The sequence below is a fragment of the Egretta garzetta genome, unplaced genomic scaffold (assembly GCF_000687185.1).
Source record: "Egretta garzetta isolate BGI_Z169 unplaced genomic scaffold, ASM68718v1 scaffold365, whole genome shotgun sequence".
NCBI lineage: Eukaryota > Metazoa > Chordata > Aves > Pelecaniformes > Ardeidae > Egretta > Egretta garzetta.
In genome coordinates, this window is record NW_009259602.1 from 2155375 (window position 1) to 2177367 (window position 21993).

At 45.5% G+C, this 21993-nt stretch overlaps 1 protein-coding gene across 2 annotated transcripts; it reads left to right on the forward strand.

Annotated features, from left to right (window-relative positions):
- The first annotated feature begins 34 nt into the window (after positions 1-34).
- On the forward strand, positions 35-20869 carry TBCEL (tubulin folding cofactor E like). Of its 2 annotated transcripts, XM_009638430.2 has the most exons (8): positions 35-270; positions 3655-3804; positions 6058-6197; positions 9325-9506; positions 10570-10826; positions 13178-13304; positions 13740-13856; positions 18960-20866. In XM_009638430.2, exons 1-8 carry the CDS (start codon positions 264-266, stop codon positions 19276-19278), a joined length of 1299 nt encoding a protein of 432 aa, XP_009636725.2. In that variant the 5' UTR covers positions 35-263; the 3' UTR covers positions 19279-20866. The 2 variants fall into 2 exon arrangements, with proteins under 2 accessions (XP_009636725.2, XP_035749840.1); XM_035893947.1 differs by lacking the exons at positions 35-270; positions 3655-3804 and adding an exon at positions 5724-5810 and having other exon boundaries at positions 18960-20869.
- Positions 20870-21993: the final 1124 nt, after the last annotated feature.

Sequence of the window (21993 nt, forward strand, 5' to 3'; positions counted from 1 at the left end):
ACTGGGGACCCCGACCTGGTGGGGTGCACCTCGTACCCCGCCGTGGGGCCCGGCAGCACAGGCCAGGACCGACAGACGGGCTCCCCACCGACCCCTGCGGCCCAGTTGGTTTTTCCAGCAGTCCCTGAGGGGGTTGCTGGTTCAGTAGCAGAATCTCAAACTCTGGGCCAGAAGCATGTCAAGTGACGTGCCTGGCATCTCTCGGGCGGTTTCTGACCTCCTCGCCACAGTCCCTGCTGCTGGTGTTGGCTGCTTCCAGAAGCATGGCGGGTGAGCAAATAGTTATGCTTTGCTTTGATGCAGTCCCTGACAGCGTTTCGCATGCTTGGGTAGCTTGCCCTGGTGGCTCAGAGGGTCAGCGTGTCTTGCCTGATAGTACTCATTCATCTGTCTCTCAAGATCACTTCAAAAATAATCTCCCTGAATCAAGTCTTAGGAATACCAGCTTCTTTTAGATGGATGTTTGTTTTGTTGTATCCGTTCCTTCGCTTTGTTTTTCATGTATACAAACATGTCAAAATGGGTTTGGTGTGGGACTGGTTAGGACTACCTCTTGGAGGCATTTGGGTGGCTCTGGAATTCATTAGAACGTCATTAATGATGTAACTCTTCTGAACGGTCTCTTATTCTCCTTGTGGGCTTATAGCACCGGGATAGAAATATTTTTCATGTCATTTCTAGTGTTCTCCTTTCACTTCACTCATCAGCTGCAGCAGCCCGCTGGGTTTTCCTTGCATCTCGAGTCAAGAGTCACGCTCTTCTTTACAGACACTTGCCATGTTGTGTGTGACTGGGGCCACAGCCTTCCAGCAGAGTGTTTAAACATAGACAACAAAGACTAGTTGTTGATGTCTTTCAAAGACTGAGCACATCTTTTGCAATCTATGATGTCAGTTAGAAAACCCAAAGTTATTTTAGGGTATGAATTGTTATTTGTGCCGTCAGTAAGAAAACACTCAGAAATGCGCACCTTGCAAATCATCTTGTCCTGCCCTTGTACAGACAACATTCACTTGAAATGTGTCATGCTTTCTTTGCATATTCTGTTAATCCTTGCTCTTGGGTAATTGTAGCGAATCAGAGAAGCCACATGCATGACAGATGATTATAGTGAATGTGAAATCTGATGAGGAGGGAAGTGGAAAAGGTGACTGCCCGCCCCCTGATGTTTCTGTCACCTGGCAATAGCATTGGTGTGCAGAAGCAAAGCTTGAGGAAGAAAATGCTTGTGATTCAAAATTGTTGAAGGTAAACATCGTTAGGGTTTTTTCTCAGTTCTGCCTTGCTCTCATATTGTATCTGGAAACACAGATTTTTGCCTCTAATGTGATGTTAAGGTGACTTTCTCATGTGGATTCCCAGCTGACGTTTGCTCAGCAGAAGAAGAGAAATGGAGTTGACAGAAAAGCAATGTGAAGGACAGAAAGCTTTGTGTGTGGGGGAGTTACAGAATTTCTAGACCAGGAGGTCTCAGTGTGTGTTTAGAAAGCAGCATCTGTCTGTCCTACAGTACTGAGCACTCAGACCACCCTGGAATGAGGCCTTTCAGCCTAAAGCCTTGGCTGTTAGTGCAAATTGTTCCTGTACCATGCAGAATGTTTTAGCATAAAATTAGATGCCTTGTTCTTAACACAAACTTCAGTTGGAGGATTTCTTTTTTAATTCTAGATAGACTAGAAGTTAAGTTTGAGATATGAATCAACCAAGCTGTTGAGGGCTGAAAAAGGTGGATATTTTGGTTTTTTAGGTAAGACCAATCCTTTAAGTTTCTATTCGTGATATGTAAACTTTATATAGAATATAAAAATTATAACAGGCTTCAGTCAGCATGCTTCTTATTATACGGAAGTCCTTTGTAATAGGGATGTTTTAGGTAGTCTGTTCATGAAGAAGTAAAGTAGAGCTTGTTAAACAGGTGATTCTCAGCGAAGGTAACCTGAACCTTAGTTAAATCACTTTTGTTCAGCATTTTATATCTATCCTTGCCTGTAATAAATCTAAAGGAAAGTTTATGGCAGCAGGCAGAAACTTTAATTTGGCATTGCTTAGCAATATCGCTTTCAATGTATGCGTGGCCCCACCATGAACTCAAAAGTATGGATTTCCACCAGGAGTCCTGGAGGTGCAGGTTTATGTGTAGAATGTACGTACCTGTGTGAGCTGGGTTTTGCTAGTATACTAGAATGTAATTACGCAGTACTTAGTGAAAATCCTAAAAATGTCCATGTCTGTGATGGGTAGCAGGCCCTGCTTTGGACTGCAAGACCTCTGTGAAACCTGGCAACAGCATTGTTCCCTTTCTTTGCGCATGTATTCAATGCTCCTCCTTTATTATCTAAAAAGCCATAAAATACCAAGTTCAGAGTACATGCAGGAAAGTAGGCCAGATAAGCTTAGTTCTACCTAGGGTACGGCAGAATGCCAACCATCGTGGTATCTTTGTGCCAAATATACTTCCAGCTCACGCTCAATATCTTTCTAGGCAGGTCAGCAGCCCGTGATGTGGCGACTCCTTTTTCCTGTGCTGTTCTGTTCTGTGACATGCGTAGATAGGAAGGGCATGTGTGTCTTCCAGATACATTAAGCAGCTGCAAAATTGAATTGGCAAAATTTGGTTTTTGGACTGGCCAAATGACGTGCTCGAGAGTGTTTCGTGACACAGCAGTTGTGTTCATAGAATCATAGAATGTTTTGGGTTGGAAGGGACCCCTAGAGGTCATCTAGTGGTCCCTTCCAACCCAAAACATTCTAATGTTCTAATTAGAAGCCCAGGTTTGCAAGCAGGATGGAAGAACTGTAGTTCTTTGCAAATGTCAGAGGAGAAATGATGATGCTCCATTTGAGGCCGAAGCTTGCTTTGAATGAGCCACTGCTGCCAGTGAAGATGAGAGCCCTGAGAGATCTTGAGCGAGCTTGCTATCAAACTCAAGTATTTCCATGACACCCTGTGGGCTAACTGATGGAAGTCTTGCTAGCAGAGGGTGTTGGGCTCCAGGCTGTTTATAGCATTGGCCCGATTTAAAAAAAAAACAACAAACCAACAAAACTGAAACAAACAAACCCCCAAACAAACCATAACCTGCTTTGCATAGCGTTTCTTTATAAACAGTTAGGGAGCTGTGGGTCCTTTTTCTTTTTCCTTTTTTTTTTTCACCTCATCCAAAAAGCTGATCTTGACTGGAAGTCCTCAGTTAGAGAAAAGGGAAGTTACAGGATGAAAACACCTGTCTGAGCAACCTCTTACTCATAAAGAGCTCTCTGCTCTTTCTCTTCCTTGCTGCCCTGGAAATGTGTTTGAGAATATCTATGAATATCTCATAGTCCTCTTGTGAGGTACAGAAGTCTCCTTTTGCAGCTTGGGGCATATTGGGAATGGAAGAGCATGTGGGGCAAGGAAGTTTTGTACTTGGCCTGTACCAGTATGACTGAAAGCATGTTTGTGTAGTTTGGGCCCTCTGGTTGGTTTTGGTTTCTTTTCAGGTAATGTTTTACTGTAATCTTAAATTTGAAATATGACCTGTTAGACTAATGTGTAGTTCAGAAGTACCACTGTGACCTGGCTGGTCACTTTCTGTCCTGCGTCCCCAAGGACCACTACTGGAGATGATTAGCTACTGACTGTTTATATGCTCTGGTTTTTTCTGCATTAACTAGAAGTCCAAGGAGGGAGCATGGACCAGCCCAGTGGAAGGAGTTTCATGCAAGTTCTTTGTGAGAAATACAGCCCCGAGAACTTCCCGTATCGTCGTGGACCTGGTATGGGGGTGCATGTCCCAGCAACTCCACAGGGTTCGCCTATGAAAGGTAGGGTTCTGGTTTTTCTGAGCATCTGTGGGGTTCTGAGTGGGATCAGTTTCTTGGTTGTTCATACTTATGTTGAAAGAAGAATTGCCCCGAACTGACGAGAAAAAGGAACATTGTGATGTATTACAATGTGTTTCTTACTAAAGAGCTCAGAGACTGGAATCTAACAAAACTAGAAAGCTGATCTAGTGACTGAACTGCTGTTAAAAAAAAAAAAAAAAAAAAAGTAAGTTTCCCTAGATGCCATTAAGAAAATTTCACAGCAGAAAACATCACTGCAATCACTGATCCAAGGAGCCTCGCGCCAGCAGTCCCTGGAGCTTATTTTGCTCAGACTAGTAATGCTAACTGTTTTATTAGTGGCTGCAGCAACATGTATTTTGACAGAGAGGGCACAACACCTTGATCTAAATTTGAGGTTTATTCACATGCTAGTGGTGTCACACAGTGCCATCAACTTGCATCAATGCCTGCAGGTAAAGGAGGAGTCCAGTTTTACGCAGGAGTGGACCATATATCAAGCCAACCGATGAGTTATTGAATCTCCAGCTAGGCTTCTTTTGTGGCAAGTGGCTCAAATGAATTTGTGGTTTAATTTGGCTCTCTTCACAAGGCATCAAATGCTCTCTGACTGCGCTTATGCTGACATAGTAGAGAAATCCCCTCTCTCCTTTGCTTCTGACCTTACTGCCTTGAGGGAGTTTCAGACTGATGTATGTCTGAAGCACCGTGCTGCTCATGTATGTCCTTGAGCCTCCTAGACTGCGGAATCTGTGTCGCTATTTCCTGTTCTTTGAACTGGATCCACTTGACGCCCTTTAGTCTTTCCTCACACTGTGATGTTAGCATTTGGTTCTCGGTTTGTACAGATGAGTCTGAGATTCGCATTCATCCCACCAGAACCGCCCCTTCCTTGTGTAACCTCTTGCCCATCTTGATCTGTAAGTGCAGTTTAAATTTCCATCAGGTCAATTTGTATCGTAACCAGCGCCAAAGGGGAAAATAGCTGTGGAAGTTAGATGAATGAAGTTTACAGTAACTGAGCTTGACAGAGGAGAAAAAAGGGTCCGAGTTCAGTTGAGGATAAAATGTACTGTGTGTCACTCAAAGTGAATACAAACAGAAAATTAGCCTGATGGAATATTCAGTTGATGCCCTCTCTCCTGTGTGCGAGCACCCACTTACCTGAGCTGTTTGCGTGCTGGGAAGAGGGCACATGTTTATAAGTCTTAAAATGTGACTGAGACATGACTTACAAGTACGTCATGACTAATTCCTGAGGTATAACACCCTCCTTGAAAGAACCTGAACGCTAATGAGCCAGGAAACCTGAAAACTCAGATCACTCTAGATAATTGTCTGCTGCTAGAATCCTTTTCTATCGTGTAGCTGTCAAGTATTAAGGAGAGAGAAAAAGGGCCACCTTTTTAGGAAAAAGCTTGATGTTAACTTTTAACAGATTTTGATACTCCGCAGAGGTGGGAGAGCTGTATTGCATGTGGAAGAGTGTAAGACTGATAGCTTGCCTTGCATAAATGTGGATTTCTTGTGTTGAGAAGGTTTCCTGTTACAAATCCACAGCTTTTAATTTTGTCACGTTTTGGCCTTAGCAAATCAGGCTGTGATTGTGATCCAAGTCCTTGTCTGTGAAATACCTGCGAGAACGTTTACCTGCATGAGAAGGAACTAGAGCAAAACCGAAGCAGAAATGTAAAAGGCAGAGTAGAGGCCTACGTTTTTCCAGGATGTAAGAATGCTAAATGTTCTACGTTGTTGAAAAGGGAAAGCTTAGAAAAGAAATGTTTAAACCCTCGCTGTTCCTAATCCCAAGTGGGTTAAATACAAAAGGATAAGGGAGTCTGACTGTGCAACTAGGAGGTCACCTTGTCCTCTATCCTGTCTGCAGATGTCTGGGGAAGAGCATAAGTTCTGGCAAGAACTGATACGAGACGTACTATGAACTATGACTGGCCCATCCTCGCTGCGGTGTGGGCAGAAATGCATGGGTAAATGAAGAGCACTGATACTGATGGGTACTTTGTGTTTAGACACAAGAAGGATTCTTGACTGACATTGGTCGCTTGTCATAAAATCCATGTTTATCATGAGATCCTTAAATATGTGTAACTTGTGGAATTACCGGTAGACCTTTTCTTTTGCTGAATGTCATGATTGTTTGTGCTTGTTGTTCCCTTCTGTAACTAAGCAATGCAATGCTGACCAGAGGGCACCTTTTCTTGTTCCCTCTTTCAGATCGCCTCAACCTTCCAAGCGTGCTAGTACTGAACAGCTGTGGCATAACCTGTGCAGGGGATGAGAATGAAATCGCCGCCTTCTGTGCTCATGTGTCTGAGCTAGATCTTTCTGACAATAAACTGGAAGACTGGCATGAGGTAAAACGGTTACATGTGTGTCTTTCTGAATAACTTTGGCTATTACTATAACTGCAAATACATTGCAGGTTATAAGAGTACTTCGTTCATTTGAAGAAGAGAGATTTCCATTTTTTGTGGTTACTTTCTTATCTTTGAAGCTGATGCTTCTTTACTTTGATAACAAGGGAGCAACGAATGTGATCTATTTAATCCATTTGGGTACTTCATTTATCTCATAACTTATGATCTTGGCCTGTAGGTGACAAATATATATCTATTTTTTTTTCATTGTGCAAAGCACCAGAACTGACATTTCTAACATCAAGAGGTTAATGAGCAGTGCAGTTTTTAACAGAGTAAGAACCGAGGAGGTCTGAGTAATGGGAGTTGATTCCCAGCTTTGCCACCCATTCTGTAATGCTGGACAAGGTATTTATTCCCTCTCCACTTTTGTTTCCCTATCTGCAAAACAGGTTTAATAACATTTACTTCAAGGGATATTTGTGAGGCCTCATTAATTAATGCTAAATGCTATTATAAAATCCTCTGCAGTGCTTGGGTGAAATGTAATACAAGTAAAACAACTGCAGTCTGTTCTAGTGTTGTTAACACTTCCTCACTGGCTTATGTTCTGCTTTTATGTTAGTGTTTATTGTTGGAAATATGTGGAAAAGAACAGGACGTGCAACATAAAAATTATGATGTGTTTCTGTTGCATCAAGCTCCTATGTCTTTAAACAGGTAGTGAATGCAGCAATTGCAGAAATGTCCCAGCTCTGGCACAGGGGTCACAAAGTCACATGCGGGACTGTTTCCCTGTTTCTGTTATTTCCTTGTTAGCCTGAGCTCAGCAAGTGGGAGAAAGATCTTAGGTTAGTCTGTTGAGATTAGAGCCAGGGGAAATGGTTTTGTACTGAGGGCGTATTTGCTAAGAACTGGGATGGTGTCTCGTGACTTGTTTTATTCTGAGCCCAAAAGGCCCCCTCCCACAATAATGAGACGCTGCCTCTCCGCTCCCTGTTCTGCTTCTTACTCTCAGTGGGGCTGGCCTCGTGTCTGGTAAGCAGCTGGGAGAGCTGCAGGTACACTTGTCGCTTGTAAGCTGCATGCCTCGTACCCTGCTATTTGTTCAGTCTGTTTAGGCTACCCCGGACGGCACAATTTGCCTGCTTCTGCATGAGCTGCAGTAAAGCAGGAAATGAAAGGCTTTCTGTGTACTTTAGCCCCTTCCTCTGAGACAGGATTAAGTTTTCGTAGCCCATCCCCAACAGATAAATATCTCACCGACTCCTAAAAACCGCCAGCGATGGGGATTCCAGATCCCCAGGTAGCCTGTTCCCATGCTCAGCTAATAACCTCATAGTCTAAACTATGTAACTTAAGTCTCCCATGCTGCAATTTAAGGCAATTGCTCCCTGCCCTGTTCTCAGCAGGCATGGAGGAGCGTTTGTCGCTGTTCCTTATATGACAGCCTTTTATACCCACGAAGAAGAGCTTGCATGTCTCCTTTTCCTATTTTAGTATAATACTGAAAAAATCCAGTTCTTCCAATCATTCACTGTAGGCCTCTGTTGTTTTTGTTGCTCTGATGTCATTCCCGTTTGTCTCCTTCACTCCTAAGGCGTAGTGCCCAAAACATGACATTACCTAAGATGAGGTGTGAAGTGAGGCAGACTAATTACCTCCCGAATCACGTATGCAACACTTGAATTCAACCTCTGCATGAGGCAATTGCCCTTGGCTAGCAACTGGGCCCTGTTATTGACCTGTGTATGTCATGGCCTGCCCCATCTCCTCCCATCCCAATCACTTTGTGGAATGGAGATCTTTAGCCACGTCTTCTCTGACTCGTAATTATTTTCTGGATGAATGTCTTTTTCCTGAATGTTAATACTTTGACTGTCCTTGAACTGAATTTCCATCTTAATGGTTTCAGATGGCTTCGCTTTGGCTTCTAGTCTTGTACCACAATGTGATGGCAGCCTTTCCCAGCTTAGTATCGCCCGCAGACTAAGAAAACGCATAGCATTCAATTGCTCTGGTTATTGAAAACATAACGAGTGGTATTCTGCTAAAACACTCCCTCAGTATGTCTGCTAGCTTTGTATTGAGCTCTTAACTTACAGTGCTATCCCGGGCACTATAAGTCCCCAGTTTACCTATGCAGCTGGTGTGCGGATGGCGTTGGAAGCTGTCATTCCTTTACGCTACTTCCCACTGAATTGGTTACCCAGTCAAAGAGGAAAATTAGATCGACGTGATGTGTTCTTTACAAATTGATGCTGCCTAGCTGTTCCGTTCACTTAATCATTATTATTAGATGACTACAAATTGATCATGTAAATAACCTGTTCCCATATCTTTCTGTGTATAAGCAGTCTCTAGGTCAAAACCTACCCCGATCACACAATCTGTTATGTATCCTGCACTCCAGAGCTGTACAGTTGTCGTCTCTGGCTCTTCTTTCTCTTTTCTGATCTTTCTTCCTTACCTCTCTGCTACTTTGCCCTCAGGTTGCACATCTGTACGCACAAAAAGAGAAAATAGCCCCAAGCAGAGTTCCCTGAGCATTTGGATCGATTGTAAGACAGCTGCCATTTTCAGAGTAATGGAATTGAATAAGAAAATAATTGTATGTGTATAGTGAGCTTCTATCGTTCTTCTACATTGGGCAAAATGGCCAGCTCTGTGGCTAGTGGGGAGCAGTGGAAAGCTGAACAAGCCATCGGAGAGTTGGCCATAAATTCAAGAGACGTGCCCATTGCCTCCCTGGTGAAAGAAGGGTATGGCATGCTGGCTCCTGTAGCGTGCTACTGCTTAAGCTTGGTGTTGAGGTCGATTTTATGACCTCTCCCAAGAGACTGGCTTTCTCTTATCAAGCTGCTTGGAGAGTGTAATTAAATGAACTGTTGAGGCGAATGAGCAATTAACCAGTCAATCTAGATCAGTGAATAGCTGGAGTATGAATTACAGGTAGTTATCCAGAAGCCTTATATTTTTTCCCCATATAATTTCTTTGACTTGTGGTGATTCTGAAGGGCCCCCTTTTTAGGAGACGGGGTATTATTGCATGAGGTTCGATTACTGCCTGATACGCTTTTCTTTCTTTCTCTCTCTTTTTTTTTTTTTTCCTTTCCCCACTTAGGTCAGTAAAATTGTGTCCAACGTTCCCCACTTGGAGTTTCTAAACTTGAGTTCCAACCCTCTCAGTTTGTCCGTTTTAGAGAGAAGGTGTGCTGGGTCTTTCGCTGGTGTTCGCAAACTTGTGCTCAACAACAGCAAAGCTTCCTGGGAAACAGTCCACACAATCCTGCAGGAATTACCAGAGTAAGCATGGGGTGTTGGGCATAGAAAGGGGTGCTCTCTGCACGCAGGCCAAGGCTGGCTTATCAAATCACACGGTGAGGGATGCGAAGGGTGTGAGGACACAAACATGATTGGTAGAGAAAAAGGGACTTTTTTTTTCTTTGGGAGCTTGGGAACTGGCCAGGTGAGTACTTTACATTGTCTTAAAAGCTGAACTTGTGTGGCGCTGCAAAGCCCGGGGCTTCTCATCCAAATCTAAATACCAGAGATTGGATAATCACCCTGACAATGTAGGAGGTGACACGCTTTCCTCTGAGTCACTGCAGAATGAATGGTGCAGTGCATACCTGTACTAATAGCTTTTGAATGGGATATAAGTCTGAAGGTCTGGCCACTCGTCAAGTAATATTTCATCATGCTTTTCTGTGCAAAAGTATAGATTTCTATGGCTTGGCCACAGTCCACCTTGGCAGTGGCATTCTGCTTCCCCGAAAGTCCTCGGTGGCTTCATTTTGATAACAGATTCCTCTTCGTACAGCTTTGTAAGCAGAGATGATGACAGCAGTATACCCTGCATGGCCAACGTACGCTTCCCTGGGATTAGGAGAGCTAGTTTAGTGGTCTGAAAACTTAGTGGGACCTGTTCTTTCTTTGGTGGGAATCTTTGGCAGAACTGGTGATGTGGGGAAAAAAGCATCATCTGTGTTGTATAAAAACACCCTTTTAAATCAAGTGGCGAGCATTGGGAGCAGGCACCAATCACCATTGGGGCTGGATTGGTGGCTTGTTGGGCAGAAATATGGAACCCCACCCTGAGCAATCTGTTACACAATTAATATGGGGAGGCTAGGGGAGCACTTAGAGGTGTTTTTCATCTGTGGGGGAAGTGGATGGGAGCAGAGACATAGTTGAAACGCTCCATTTGGAGTGCTCAAAGGTCTTCTCTACGCCAAGGTTTCAAGTCACGTAGGAGCCGTTACAGAAAGTTGTGTTAAAACCGCATATGCATGTCTCTGTACCTGAGAGGGCAGCCATTTCTCAAGGTATGTTGAGGTGATGATATGATCTTTCTTCCCCTGTGCAGCTTGGAGGAGCTCTTCCTGTGCCTTAATGACTATGAAACAGTGTCTTGTTCTCCGGTTTGCTGTCAGTCTCTCAAATTACTCCACATAACTGACAATAATCTTCAAGACTGGACTGAAATTCGAAAATTGGGGATTATGTTTCCATCACTGGACACACTTATTCTGGCTAACAACAACCTCACGACTATTGAAGAGTCAGAAGATTCCCTAGCAAGGCTTTTCCCCAACCTGCGATCCATCAATTTGCACAAGTCAGGTGAGAGCCTGCCAGCAGTATGCTTTTTGTTCTCAGCATAAGTGACAGCAGTTGATAGGAGTCTCTCCTCCTGAATAGCTGAAAAACATACTTGCTTTGTGCTCTTTGAAACTTTGGCCTTGGGGATGGTTGCTCCTTAGGCCTGTGTTAGCAGTAAGTAGCCTGCAGTCAGCACTGCTTCCTGCAAAGTATGAGAGGGGACAGGTGAAGGCGTAAGTGCTGAGCAAGAGCCTAAACCTTGGGGATATTTCTGTTGCTGTAGCAGAGCGACCTTTGTCCCAATCTATCCTGGCTTCTCAGCAGAATCAAAAAGCTGTTGATAAATGTAGTCCCAACAGACCTATCATGTTTAAGTCCAGTTTCCTAACGGTCCTAATGTGGGGCCACACAAGCAGACGTACTGAAGTGCAATGACCTGAAGAATGTAGCGTTAAGAGAGGAAAGCAGGCCAGAAATCAACTTGCCCATCTCCGTGGGCTTTACCTGCTGCTTTTGGTACGTAGTTGTTATCTAAAAGATGAGTCAGAGTAGCATGGATTGGCAGTTACTCAAAATTAGCTGGCAAAGGTTTTTTACATTAGTAGTTTCCCTCTGTTTCCTGTCCCTGCCTCAGGTGCTACTGGCTGGAGAAGGATAAATAAATGTCTGGCAGTGGAGGGGATGAAAGAATCCTGTTTGCCTTTTATTCCCTGTTTTATCTTGGGTAAAACGAGCGTATGTGTAGGTATGTGGCATGTAAGGGCTGAGCATTTACCAGCAAAAGCTGCGTCATCTGTGCTCAGTTGTTAGAAGCTCACCACAAGTTATGCTCAAGGCTGCTTTTACACTTTAGCCCCAAAGAATTTTCAGCAAATGCTCCAGAAAGAGAATAAGCGTTTGGTATATCAGGAAGGGCACCCCGCGCTCAGAGCGGGGGAGCTGCAGGGCAGCTCGTGAGGGCTGTGACATGTTTGTGAGATGACACGTACACCAGAAGCTCTTCCGCAGGAGTACTTAATGCATCATCACCTTTTGTTCTTTACAGCTTTATATGCTGTGCAAGCGATAGTTAAATGTTAGCCAGGGTAGAAGGTACTTTATTAACATGCTCTGCAATGTAAGCATCAAGGAATCCCTATTACAAAAGCTTAAAGCTAACTAGAGGAAGAAAAGCCTGTTAAGCTGGATTTGAAAGCACCGTCTCACTGAGGAGCAAGTGCTCCTGTGGTAAGTAGTTTTGCAGTTTTGATGCCAGGTATTTCAGAACTCTGGATTCTGTATTGCATTTTGATGTTTTGGGAGCTGAAAGTCAAACAGAAATCCCAAGGAGCATGTTAAACTTTTTTTTTTTTTTTTTTTTAGGGAAAGCTGCTGCACTCCAAAATTCTGTCATGTGAAGACTCCAAACTGGTGCCTCTTTTTGCAGGCTTTTTTTAGCTTAGTGGAGATCAGAAATGAGCTAAAGATAATGGGGTTTAGTGAAGTTATAGCACAACGGGGTCACGAAGGGATGAACAGATTTTCCTGCCGAGGCAGATGCCATGGCTGACAGCAGTTTCTCCTTCAGAGGTGGCCAATAATTTTTCTGGTTTTTTTCACATTTTATGTGCTGTATGGGTGAACCTGTTGAACATTGTTTGGAGAAACTAACTTTCTAACTCGTGTTGCCAGTGTAAGCTTCTGGAACAGTCATCGGATAAGCATCGCAGTAAATGTTTCTGCAGTCGCAGCAAAGGGAAGCGAAGACAAGTAGTGTTGATTTTGCTGTGTAATCAGGGCTGTAATGTGGCTCGATCCTCAGCTTTTTTATTTTATCCTCTCTGCTTGCCTTGTTAACCCAAATGTTAGGTCTTGAGGGCGCTGAAATTGAGTTAAAAGCCCTTTTCATTAAATGGCTGGATGGCTTCTGGGACTGTTTTACCGTTGGGTGGTGAGTGGAAATGGGACCCAAGGTGGTCATGTGTGTGAGGTAAAACCATTTGATAGCTATTCAGTGACACCTACGAATGACAGAAGTCCTGATGGCTTTAATACTACTTAAGGCAGCGTCTCTTTATAGATGCAGCCATCATGCTAGTCAGTCCTCAGCAGTGAGGCCCGAGACTGAATGGTCCATAAAAAACTAAGCTCCCTGATCAGCCATGGAGATCATCCTTTTAGACTTACAAAACAGCATGAGAGAATTTAAAGTACTCAGTCTTGTAAGCAAATGAAGGAGATTTTTTGCAGCGTGTCATGAGCAAAAAGCCAGCTTCTCAAAGAAACAGCAGCTGATGCTCGCCTGTCATGGGTGTTCTTTGGCTGTGTCTGATTATCTTGGATACATGATGTATTATCTGTGTTTGTTTAAGCAAGTCTGTTCTTCCAAACAGGTCTGCATTGCTGGGAGGACATTGACAAGTTAAATTCTTTTCCCAAGCTCGAGGAAGTGAAATTGCTAGGAATCCCTTTGCTGCAGTCCTATACCACTGAGGAACGCAGGAAGCTGCTAATAGCCAGGTCTGTTGCTTGTTTATTCTGCTCAGCAGAAGCATTACATGGCAAGGTATGGCTGGGAGTGGGTAATTGGAGGAAGAGGCTGTTAGGAGAGAGGTTTTGTATGAATTCACTGCTCAGAAAGATTTGAGCCTTTTTTTGTTGTGTGGGAAAGTTGGAGTAGTGGAAATGTTGTTTAGCTACTTCTCAAAGAATTTTGTGAGTCTCGTGCCGGTGCGTGCGATGCACATATGTGATGAAATGATAATGCTTAGTTTTGAACGTGCCTGGAGAAGCTGCACAGACCTTGCCCTCTCTCTTGAGAGGACCGAGGCGTAAGCTGCCTGGGAGGATTCTCCTGGTGTGAATGTTGTGGCACATAGCTTTTGATGGTGACTGTCTTGTTGGTCACCTTGTCTGGGTTTCTCTTCTTGCTGACTTTATTTCTTGTACACACAGGTTGCCATCCATCGTCAAGCTCAATGGAAGCATCGTTGCCGATGGGGAGCGAGAGGACTCGGAGCGATTCTTCATCCGATATTACATGGAGTTCCCAGAGGAGGAAGTCCCGTTCAGGTATGAATTCTTTGCCGTGGAATGGAGAGCAGGGGCAGAAGGGCGGCAAGGAAAAAAGAAAGGTGACTGAACAGATATGTTTCATGGGAAATCTAGGCTAGCTGTTCTATGAAAAAAACATCCCTCGCCTTCCTCCTGTCTTGCCTTCCTCAATCTGTTTTAGTTAATGTCGTTATATTAGAATGTTGTCTGATGACTTGTAGAATCACTTCTGAGTCAAATTTGGTCTTAAAGTGTCCGCGTCAAGTGCCATTAAACAACATGACTGTTCAGTTCATGATCTTCATTGCTTCCTGGCCTCCCCAACGGCTAGTTTCGTAATCCACCTATGTTTGAGAGTCCCCAAAAGCCAGTACAGATCATGCTCTCTGGTGCCAGGCCAGGGCGTCTAATTCTCTTGACCAGCTGGTGTGTGGAATGTGACTGGCGATGGGAAGCTGTCCCCTCGCTTTCAGGCCCACAAATCGCAAGTCTGATGGTTTTTCTTTGCCAAAAAAGTATGCCCAATGATCTGTTAATCTTAGTAAACTAATGAACTTTGACAGATGCTGTTCAGTTGGTATCTTCTCTGCGCCAGCATCTACTTGCTGCTTCTTAATGGGCTGAGGAAGGATCACAGAGCATCAGGCCACTGCATTTACATGCCTTTTGCCCTAGGACCCTCATGCGCTTTTCAGACGATCAAGCTTCATAGCCTTCTTTACAGAAAGGGGTAGGACAAGAGCGTGTGTGTGTCTGGGGGGACAGACGGAGGTAGGGACAAACTGAGCTAGAGAAGGTCAAAGGTATGGCCCGGTATGGATGACAAAGGTGCAAACGGAATCTGGTCGGTGTTTTCCCCAGCTTAACTCTTAGGTAAAATGTCTCTTGTTTTTCCAAAGCACTGTGTATGTGACCTGCCAATACAGTAAGGGCGTGGGAATGCTGGCATGGGGAATGAGGACATGGCATCTTGTATGACTGCTAATAGGTCCAGCAATTATAGTGTTTGTTAAAGGTGCACTGGAGTCAGTTCAGAGGCGAAGGGTACCAATGTAGTCAGGGAGACAAGGCAGCTGGTGATCCCTCTTGTGGCTTTTTCTGAGGACGAGTCCTGGCTTGTAATTGTAGAAGGCTTTGAAGCAGAAAAAGTGAAACAAATATTGGAAGGGATAGCAGCAGAGGCAGAGAATGCAGGGGGGAGAGGAAGGGGAAGGGGAGACAGGGACTGCAAGCTCATGGTGCTGCTCCCAAAATGGATTATTTTCCATAACATTTTATTTCTAAGAAAACTGTTTCATGTGTCTCTGTTTGTGGCTCTAGAAGGGGAGAGAATAGCAAGGCAGCTGAGCCTGACAGCTGCAGCAGAGTCCCTTTGGCAAACAGGGCTTAGGCTGACCTGGAAAACCAGCTGGGAGAAGGCAAGGCAGGCCCTCATGCTGAAAGCCGTGTATTTGGTTGCAGATTGGGAGGGGAACTAAGGTGCGAGTAGCCCTTTGATCCTGGTGGAATGAGTGTGCCACTCCGAGCTCAGGAGCAAGGGTTTGCGCACAAGAGGGAGGGTAAATAAATAGCTGGCAAGCTCTGAATCTTTTTCCTGCTGGACTTGTGTCTCTGGGTGTCATGGTGACAGTTGCCTTGCATGTCCAGAACCCGTGCTGAGAAGCAGACAGTGGGGTCTAGCTTCAGGCACGTGTGACGCTACTGTTAGGATGTGGACTTTGGGAACAGGCTGTGTGCACCCATGTAGTTACACAGTGCCACACACCACTAGGGTGGGTTTCCAGATGGGAGCTCATGTAAGAAATTACTAATATCCCATCCAAAACAGCTGGGCTGATCTCGGCCAACATGCTGGCTTTATGCTATTTTGGTAAAATACAGGAGAATGACCTCCCCCTCTGATTTCTTAACCCTTAAACACTGTTACTGCCCTTTTCATGATCAATGGGCTCTTTGTCTGAATCCTTTCATCTGTGCAGTGTTTCCAAGAGACTTGTGCAGCTACTAGAGAGGGTTGTTCTGTTCTGGAGGAGCTGTCTGCTGCTCCAGACTATTTTCTAATGAGGCTGCAGATGGCTGAGAGCGTCCCTAGTGCCGAGGGCTGGTTTTCAGTTCCTGCACCCGTACACAGCAGCCCTTGTAGGAAGGGAGGCCTGGCATTCGTTGCAGAGGGACTTTGTGTGTGTTTGTTGCTAAAGCTTCCTCTTTTTTGCTCCTAGATCTGGCGTGGTCTCTCTGAAGGTAGTTTGTAATTAGAATTTAATCAGGACACATGCATGTTGTTGCTGGGGGTATGGCATCTGCATTGCAGCGCTGCCTCAAGCGGAGGAAGAATGCACACTTGGGCACAGAAAACTTAGGAGTGTTAGCAGCCCCCCTCAAGACTGTTGAGGTGTAGCGTGCAATAAGTGAATAGCACGCTCCCTCACGGCAACCCCCCCTGCTTGCATTGCGTGTCTTCATGGGCTGCAGCTCGTAGGGATCAGAAAGGGAGGGGAATGGACAGAATAGTTTCAGTCTCTGGATATCGGGGGCTAGAAAGGAGCACCGAGCGTACAATCCAATATTGGCTGTCTTCTTGAGTGACGTCTTTGTGCCTGTGGGTTTTTAATGAGTCCTCTGCTTGTCTGGTCTGCTGTTTATTCTGCAGAGTATCACAGGCACTTTTAGCCAGGCTCAGTTCTTCAGCATCCTCTTCTCTGGCAGCCAGTGTCTGCCAGGCTGCAAGGGGTGATGATAAAAGTCTCCAGGGTGCCTATTATTGGGGTACAAAAGAACCATATAAGCAGTGTGCCTTCATCCTTACCGATTTGAGGGAAGCCAGTCATTCACATTCCTAACTTTCTGTGCAGGCTTGCAGCTGGCATACAAGGAGCAGGCTGCAAAGCTTGATCTGCCTTTCCTCAACATGAGAAAATTTAAGACAACGTTGCCTGACCCTCTGCATATTTAAAGCATACATTTGAGTAATCTTAGCCCGCTCATGGTATTTCACTCTCTCACCTGGCTTGAAATTAGTCCCCCTCTTTATACTCTTCCCACCATCAGCCCAGTTCACTGCAGTTTCCCTTAGCACACGACTCATGGCAGTACTGGTCAGCACATGAGAAATTGTTGCTGGTCTGCAGCGGGAACTGTGCCGCAAAGAAATCCTCCCTGCTGGCAACACGTTGGCTAGCGTTTGCTCTTACTGTGGGCGGTAGCCTGGTGGGTAAAATATGGGAAGCGTGTTGTCTCCTCTCAGCACTAATGGCTTTTCCAAATAAATAGGTCTGATCCTATCATCCAGCCGACTGTGAGAGCAGGACTTTGGATGCTCTGCCCTGGTGAAGGCTCGTTTTGTCCGTGAGACTGGGGAAATCCTAGTGCGTTGTGGCCCTTACCTCATTTCCCGGCAGACAGAGGGTCTGCTGTTCTCCAGGAACATTCCTGCCTTCAGCAGGCCTCCCTGGGGTCGCCCAGCCTGCCAGGTCCCATCATCTCTCGACAGGGGCTGTGACACAGCACCGATCGCATTCAGCTCAGACTCGGATCAGGAACAAAAAGAGCTTTCTGTACGGCGCGTAGCGGAGGGCCTCTGAAATGCTACCTTTCCTCGGCAGCTCTCGGTCTTTGTCGTTTCAATCACATTGTGTTTTGTGTTCCTGTTTCGCCTCTTTCCCAGCCAGGCAGGGGAGATGTAGCCTTGCCTGATCAGAGCGATACCCGCTGAAGGAGGTGGGAGGGTGAGACGGGCTTTCCATTGCAGTGGATGGCTCCCCAGGACAGACCTTGTGGCTTCAAGGAGAAAATGACAGTGGAGTGTGTGGCTCTGCTAGTAAAATTCCTATGTTGTTTTAGAGTAGGTGTGAAGGATCAGTTGGCAAAAAGTCCCCTGTTGTCAGCTTCCAAACTGTGCGGCAGCTTACCTTGATTCGGTGATCTTGGTGATCCCATGCGCAGTGGAGTGTAACATTTGGGACCTAGCTGGCCTCTTGGAAAACAGCAAGAATGTCTGAAAATCGGTCAGGCCGTGAAGCCGCAGGTAGTGAGAATCTCGACTGAGGGCCATATCCTTTGTGTGAGCACTAGCTTGGTTCTGTCACTCTTTAGTGAACTGTTCACTGGAGCTGGTGGCATAGTCTCTTGGGAGTGTAGCGTCCTCTCTTTCTTCCAAATCCCACTGCAGCGGTTCCTACAATTGTAGGAGCCCAGTAAAGAGCTTCGCAGCTCAGTGTTGTTCAGCAAGCTGTTCTGAGACCAGTAAATTCAAACATCTTAGGTCAGTGGTAGCTTCACCTTCCTCAGCTAGATACCTTCTCCCTAGTCGGGACACTCGCTCGGGTTCGTGTTGGTGCCACATGCAGCACATGCATACCCCCACATGCAGCCTGGGGACTGTGAGACAAAGTGACTGGAGGGGATGGGCTTTCTGGGTTTTCTTTTTTCCTTTTCAGCCTCTTGCCTGAGAAACGCTGTGTGCTCTCTGAAGTGTCATGCTGGCAGGGGAGAAAACAGGACTCGTACCATCCAGGTTTATTCCTAATGGATGTCTGGTCAGGTCGTCAGACTTGAATCGGGGTGAATGCTGTGTCCCATGTGTGGAACATTCAGCTCCCAAAGTGTGAGAGATTTGGTGGCAAATGGAGAAGAAAGCTGGGGTTTTCCTTTAGTCACTGCTGGGTGGGAGACTTCTATAGAGAGGCATGCACTTACAGGCTTTGAATGCTAGCGCAGCAATGTTCTTTACTCGTGGGAGCCTCATCCATCCTTCCCACCTTGAGCAAAGTGCTGGTTAAACTGAGAGATGTTTCAGAAGAGCCATATGCCAGCTAGTCACTGATATGGAGGATGAGGACAGCTCGTTGCTCTCTGGGTTCTGGTTTTAGCTCTCATCAAAGAGTTGTGGGCTTTAGATGAATCAATCGTGCCTTGGAATGTTACCCAGGCTTACCCGCTTGTCATCTGGTCACTGTACTCTCCGTGCAGATGTTCCTTTATACTTTGCAACCTAGCAGCGTCCTTGGATGATTGCAGCTAAAATGGGTTTGTATCATAATGCGAAACAGAAACTGACTTGTGAAACCTGCATTGGCTGTATGAGCAACTGTACCATAACTCTGAACAACTTTAATTTTTCAGGTATCATGAGCTGGTCACAAAGTATGGGAAGCTGGAGCCCTTGGCAGTTGTGGATCTTCGGCCCCAGAGCAGTGTGAAGGTGGAGGTTCACTTCCAGGATAAGGTGGAAGAGATGTCAATCCGTCTTGATCAGACTGTGGCAGAATTGAAGAAGCACTTAAAAACTGTAGTGCAGTTGTCAACAAGCAACATGCTGCTCTTCTATTTGGACCAGGAAGCTCCCTTTGGTCCCGAGGAGATGAAATACAGCTCACGAGCACTGCATTCTTACGGCATTCGCGATGGAGATAAAATTTACGTGGAGCCCAGAATGAAATAGCCTCTTTTGACCTTGTGAGTGCACACACGTGCACACACCTGCCCCCACACATGCATTAAGGAGTTTTTGCAAGGTTTTTATTTCAGTCGGTTGGTTGAGGTTTGGTTGCGTTTCTGTAGCAGGTAATTTTGTAGCCCGGAGGGAGTGTCCTGATCTGAGAACCATGCTCACCATCCACTGCAGGCGACCTTGAGGTGACAATTGACTTCAGCGCGTGTGTTTCGGTGTGTGCAATACCTTGATGTTTTCTTTGATGCTCCGGTATACTCGTGATTTGGCATGACTGGTCAGTTGTTCAAGCTAAAGAATGCTAGGGCCCATAAGGGAGAAGATAGCTCGGTGCAGAATTTGACCTGTTGGGGTTTGGTTTTTTTTTTTTCTAAATTTTTGGGGGGTTGGCTCCACCAGAGCACCCTTTGGCCTAGCTATCCAGCTGCGGCTCGAGCATGCTAAAGTATTTTTTTGTAGCTGGGTGCTGCCTCAACCTTTGGTTGCGCTCGAGTTCACTGAAAAGATCTAAACCAGTGTTCCGCTTGATTCTGAGCTCAGGTATTTAGTGCATCCACTTAACTCCGCTGGTTTGGTTTGTATGAGTGCACAAAATGGAGGGAAGGAAAGAGACCTTATTAGAAAGAAACAATTTCTTTTCAAAACGTGCGCTCTATATCCACACTGTCCTATTCTGATGTTTTGGGGGAAAAAAAAAAAAGTTTTGATTTCTGTACCCATCTCACAGTGTCTGCAACCTGTAGCACTGGCAGCCCGGAGGCAAAGAGACCCTTGCCGTGTGCGTTGCAAACTGAATTGTGGAAGGTGGTGGATGGGCGTTCCGTTGGAAGGGCTTTTCGAGTAACAGGTCAAAAAGGGGTTGAGGAGCAGATTCCCCCGTTGGCCACAAGTCATCCCCGCGATGCTGGAGAGATCCTCCAATGTGCACTTAACCTTGTACCAGTTTGTACTGAAAGTGGAATGGCTAAAATTGCTCTCCTGGGAGAGAGTACGAGTAAAGTTGAAGTTTGTGTTTGTTGCTGTTGCACCAGAAATGAAACCTAGCACTTTCCCCGGGGGCCCCTGGCTGTGGGGTCCCTGCTTAGGGTCCGAACTCGGAGAATGCGTTGGCTCGGATCAGTTTCTAGAAGATGAGTAACAAAGCAACTAGACTCACGTTTATTGTAAAGCAGGTTTTCACTATCTATATTGGCTTCCCCCCACACACACCTCGTAGGCATTGCGTGCTGCTGCTTAAATTAGCCCCTGTTTTCTACTGCAGAGCAGATTCCCTTTCTTGTGCGATGAAATCCTCCTTCCTTTACATCTTTTGTTTCGCTTTCCTGTGTCCTCCCTTGTTCCTCTGTCCCCCCGACACGTTGAAGACTTTTCAAATTACCTAGTTATAAGCAGCTGCATACGTTTTTGAAGCTGTGCGGTGAGGGCTCTAGTTACACGTGAACTTCTGACCTTAATTTTGAAATGCTCCCTTATCCCCACGTGCACTTTGTTTCCCATGATGCTTTTGCGCACATCACCGAGCTCCTTTTATATTCTTAGAGTTGTGTATTTCTCTTCATATTTTACCTAGATGGTGGGGTGGGGTAGGAGGGGGAGGGAACAAAGAATTATCTCATAGTCTTCAGGTTCAGGATGCAGGGACCACTTGGAGGGGAGTAGTTCTGTATCTGGAGTAATAAATAAAAATGGGAGGATTTAAGACAAGTTAGTAATTTGTGCCTCATCCCCCTGCCAAAAGTCTCAATCTCCTGGCCCCGTTGAGATGAGCAATAGGAAACGGAGCAAGACTCGCTGTAGGTAGCACAGAGGCCGCAGCATATAGCTGCAGAGCCGTGGTACCCATAAAACAAAAGCGTGGGGAGATGGCAGCGGTGTAACATAAGATGATGCTTTTATAAGCTAGAGCTTTACTGAAGATGTATTTTCCATTTGGGCAGAGAAAGGCATTTGCTGCCTTATAGCAGAACTCTTCAGCCAACACTTCTGTATTATATATACATACGCATAGGAAAAGTTGTGTTTAATAAGATATTTTGTTATAAAACAAAGTTTTATGAAGATATGGTTGTTTAATATTAGAAGCCTATTTCTCCCCTCGATCTCCAGTTTCAGTAGGTTATCCCTCAGTCGCTGCAGTGTCAGAGGCAAGCGGCCGCCGGGGATGCAAAAGTTTCTCTGACCTAATTCTATAGAGCAGCAGTTGCCTATGTGGGTTTGTTTATGGCATTGTAACCGGTATTAATGAGATGCTGTAACCATTGACCAACTTCCTCAGCACAATTAAATGTCTCGGTTTCAGAGAAGGAAATAAACAAAGACCATTAAAGAATTGAATGGGATGTTAAAGAAGACCCAAGTATGTGCTTGTAAGTTTGTTCGCCTGCAAAAGCTTAGCCTGTCTGCGGAGGGACCGGTGCTGTCACCGTGACGGCTCAGAACTGCCAGTAAATTGTGCTTTTATTTACGGCAGACCTGGTGGGAACTGGAAGATGGAAAAAGAGAACACTTACTGGCGTACGAGGTCGACAAGTGCCGTGCAGCTGCCGGGGATTTGGTGCTAACACCCAAACCAGCTCCCCCGGTCTGTTGGGGTCAGCAGAAGCCGCGGTACGAGTATCACCGCCTTGCCTCTTTGTCGGGGGAAGGTTGTTTCTGGACGACGCCCTCAAGCCATTCACCTTCTTCGCAGCTAGCAGAGCCCTCGGT